The 4,378-nt window shown below is 42.0% G+C and overlaps 1 protein-coding gene across 1 annotated transcript; it reads left to right on the plus strand.

Moving 5' to 3' along the window:
- Window positions 1–608: 608 nt before the first annotated feature.
- On the plus strand, window positions 609–1,971 carry LOC137621567 (adult-specific cuticular protein ACP-22-like). The gene is made up of 2 exons (XM_068351971.1): window positions 609–740; window positions 1,750–1,971. Exons 1-2 carry the CDS (start codon window positions 609–611, stop codon window positions 1,969–1,971), a joined length of 354 nt encoding a protein of 117 aa, XP_068208072.1.
- The last annotated feature ends 2,407 nt before the right edge of the window (window positions 1,972–4,378 follow it).

Raw genomic sequence — 4,378 nt, forward strand, 5'->3', positions numbered from 1 at the left:
CTGAGGGTATCTGTGGCGTCCAAGAGAGAAAGGGTGAAGTGCGCCGGGGAACCTACAGGGAACCTTGGGTGTTCCTCTGGAAGGGACGACCGTGAGGGCCTCCCAACCCGAAGGGCCCTTGTGCGGGGGACTCCAGAAGGTGCCAGGAAATTCTAAGGGGGCCCGGTGTGGAGGGGGAAGAAAGGCTGTGGGGATAAGGGGGGCGACTCCTATTGATCCTGGGGTGGTGAGGAGATCTGCGCCGTCGCCCGAGAGGGCCTGATGACCATTTTTATCATAGTGAGAGGTGAGGGACGGACGCACACACTTACGCACGCACCTTCTGCCAACCAGTTGAGGGGAAGAGGGCAGTGAGGACCGAAGGAGAGAGAGAGAGAGGGAGAAAGAAAGAGGACTATCGGGGACGGGTCTACCGTCCAGGTGGTAGCAGTGTGGAGGGGGACCCGGGGGGGGGGCACCCGCTGGACCGGTAGGTCTGTGGGCCCTAAGGGGACTGAGTGCGAACCTTCTAAGAGGGGACCAGGACGTCTGCTGGGAAGGGATTGGGATGGGTGAGGGGAGCCCTGGAAGGGAACCCAGAAGGACTAAGGGGAAAGAGGCAGATTGGGATGGAACTGGAGGAGATTATAAGGAAAGGAGGAGATGAGATCACAGCGGCCGAAAGGGGAATGAGAGGAAAATGGAAGAAACGCAAGGCCCTGGAATATGGAGAAAGGAAAAAAAGAATAAGGGACTTCAAGGTACAGGGAAATGAAGATGGTTGAGGAAAAAGAATGCAATGGGGGAAGAAAAGGGTGGTCTGCCTGTTGATACAGAATGGGGTAAAAAAAATGGATAAAATATAAAGCTTTATGACATAACAAAATACAAAGAGCTCTTGAAGGAAAACGATCAACTACTTCAAGAAATTGTTCCACAAAGCAAGAGAGAGAGAGAGAGAGAGAGAGAGAGAGAGAGAGAGAGAGAGAGAGAGAGAGAGAGAGAGACATAGCATAAGATACACAAGGGAAGCTGCAAGGGAGATGAAAATTGCAGAAGGAGAGATGAATAGCGAAGAGGTGCGGACGGTGAATAATCTAGGCAACAAGAGGAAAGAAGAAATACACGAATGTTACTGAGGATAAAAGCGAGAAAAACACAAGAGGCGATGTTTCACACTTGGGGGAAAAAAGAAAGTGAAACCCCTGAGGGGATAAAAGAAACTACGTGTCCTTCGAACACAACGAAAGAAAAATAGTGAAAAAGATCGGGGAAAAAGAGACGACAAAGAAGAAAGGATTTAGTTTTGAAATGAGAGAGAGAGAGAGAGAGAGAGAGAGAGAGAGAGAGAGAGAGAGAGAGAGAGAGAGAGATCAGACCCCAAATTCTATTAAAATTCTGAATTATCGACAACATAAGAAATCCTAAGAAATCTTAGGTGAAATTAAAACATATTTGTCTTGCTACAAACCTTAAGAAAATATAACAAGATCGTTAATAACAAAATACTGTAATTTCCAAAAACGCAGAGCCGGAAGCACATACGCCGAGCAGAGTTACGGAAAGACTTACGGAAGGGGAAGACAAGTAAACCACAATTAAATACATGAATACAAGTAAACATATAAATAAAAGGGAGAGAAAACAACGAGAAAACGCATATCCTCCGAGGAGAAACTTGAAAGAGAAGAGAATGCCAGACAATGAATAAATATGGAGAAAGGAGGCAGTCAGTGTGGATACACAACATTGTTGCAAATCCAACATTAGTTACAGCGAAGAAAGAGTGAGGGGAGAGCCAGCACGGGGGAGGAAGGCGGTGAGGGCACAGGCTATCCGGCGGAGGTGAGGGGAGAAGAAGTGAGGCCACTACAAGGAGGAGGAGGAGGAGGAGGAGCGGGAGGAGGAGGAGGAGTCGGTAGGCAGAAGCAGCAGCAGCATCTAAACGACTTGAGTCTCCAAGTTGCAAAGGGCGAACCGATGGGGGAATGAGGGTAAGGGTAGGGGAGAGAGAGAGAGAGAGAGAGAGAGAGAGAGAGAGAGAGAGAGAGAGAGAGAGAGAGCTTGTTTAACTAAGGCCGAGGAGCTAGGCGCCGGACGAGGGGAAACTGACTCTTTGAAGTAGGAGAAGAAGGGGAAAGAGAATAAGTCATCAATAACTTATAGGGGAGAAATGTTCTAGAAGGCGAGAGGGGTACAGATAAACCAAGAGGATTCAGATTGTTGTTTACAATATTGGATGGCTGTGAAAAGAGGGGAAAACGGCTAAGGAAGAAAAAATACACAGGCGCACGCAAACTCACAAACATGCACGCAATTTGACAAGCGCATGTCACTCACAAAAAAATAAAAAATAGAATTTTGGAATGATGAAGACAAGACGTTTCGATTGAGATATTAACTTGGGGGGGGGGACAGAAAAGGTATAGGATGAACCCCGTTTAATATAACTAAATTCGAAGTTTATACATAAACAATTAAACAGACGAATATCTACATTACATAAATTCTATCCACGCATATATCTGCGATAATACATATCAAAATACAAACAATTCAATAACACATAGTGACGTATATATATATATATATATATATATATATATATATATATATATATATATATATATACAGTATATATATACTGTACATATCTCTCTCTCTCTCTCTCTCTCTCTCTCTCTCTCTCTCTCTCTCTCTCTCTCTCTCTCTCTATATATATATATATATATATATATATATACATATATACATATATGTGTGTGTGTGCGTGTAAGCATGAGCCTGTTTGTGCCACAATGAGAGCACACAACTGAACTGCTAATCCAGCAATGAATGTAAAATCATCAAAAACAGAGAAAAGCAAACATGTTGTCGAAACTAACTACACATTTATATATTTTAGGCAAACGCGGTTTCCCAAAATACGTTCATAACATGTGTGTTGGAGAGAGAGAAAGAGAGAGAGAGAGAAAGAGAGAGAGAGAGAGAGAGAGAGAGAGAGAGAGAGAGAGAGAGAGAGAGAGAGAGAGAGTCTTGCCTTATCGCTCTGGCCCCATTCTGAATACTTGATCAAAGAGAATTAATGACTATAAACCGAAAATCTGAAGGGAGAAACAGGGCAACGAAAAGAAATTTTGAATTTAGAGAGAGAGAGAGAGAGAGAGAGAGAGAGAGAGAGAGAGAGAGAGAGAGAGAGAGAAATCTAAAACATTCATAAGAATTGTCATTCTGTTTTAAAATATCCAACAACAGTAAGAACTTCTAAAGTAATATATATTGTATGAATGAAAATTCATGTTCAAAGGAAAACACCCTCTTACAAGTAGGGTTTTGGCACCTCTTAAAGAAGTGCAGTGGGTCTTTTCCACCTTTCAAATCTTAGCTATATATTCCCTCTTCCCATATGCAACATCTTAGATGGATTTTCCTCTCAATCTTCAGGCCAAAAGGGTCTAGTCTACACCTAAACACAGATGTGTTTTACACCAAGATTAATCTCTGATTAGTTCTCTGACTCTACACTAGGATTCCATTCTCAACATACTTTACTTGAGAATGGATTGGATTGGATATATGAACTCGGGCAATGAGGTCCGGCTCTGGGGCTTGGGAGGCCATTCTAACCCCGTGTGCATATGGGAAAGTCCCTGAGGTTGCACTATGAAGTCAATGTTTAGAGGTTAGACAGCCAGATGGAAGAAAGGATGCAGGAACGAGGGTATATATTTAATTCAAGTCAACATAAATCTAGATACAAGTAAGTTAGGCTGGGTAGATTTGAATGAGAGGTATTGTCTAATCATCATTCTTAATAACAATTGATGATGTTATGTGCAGGACTTGACTCTGATTTGCTATTTTAACGTCATAAACCATACAATTAATGACATTCACCGTTTAATATCTGAAAGCTTATGGTTTAAGAACTGAACAACATTAAAAGGTATACAGTATTTATAATGCTTCGGTTATCCACTGGTTTAACACTTTAGCACGATAAAAAATACTTTACAAGAGGACAATTATGGTTTGTACTCATTTGGCCCTTGGTTATCCTTCTCTCTCTCTCTCTCTCTCTCTCTCTCTCTCTCTCTCTCGCTAATCTGGGATCATTAAGAAGTTGACCTTGTTAGGTATATACTGTATACGACGTAAATGAATTTTAACTTGATCAGGCGTCTGATGATGTCAATACAACGAAGTACAAGCTCCAATCAAATTTCACTTTTTCCTTTCGATAAAACTTAGAGAAGACACAATCCCTAATTAATTAGCATATCAAATATGACATGAAAATCTTCGACTCATACGACATATGGTCCTTAACAGCAAACACTTAACCAGGATATAAGTAAACAATAAATGCTTCTCATAAAACGAGGAAAATTTTGCACTT

This window comes from Palaemon carinicauda, chromosome 2, assembly GCF_036898095.1.
Source record: "Palaemon carinicauda isolate YSFRI2023 chromosome 2, ASM3689809v2, whole genome shotgun sequence".
NCBI lineage: Eukaryota > Metazoa > Arthropoda > Malacostraca > Decapoda > Palaemonidae > Palaemon > Palaemon carinicauda.

Coding starts and splice junctions, on each gene's coding strand:
- LOC137621567 (XM_068351971.1), top strand. CDS start 609: ATGGAACTGGAGGAGATTATAAGGAAAGGAGGAGATGAGATCACAGCG. Junction 741..1,749: donor AAAGAATAAGGGACTTCAAG/GTACAGGGAAAT, acceptor ATCCAACATTAG/TTACAGCGAAGAAAGAGTGA.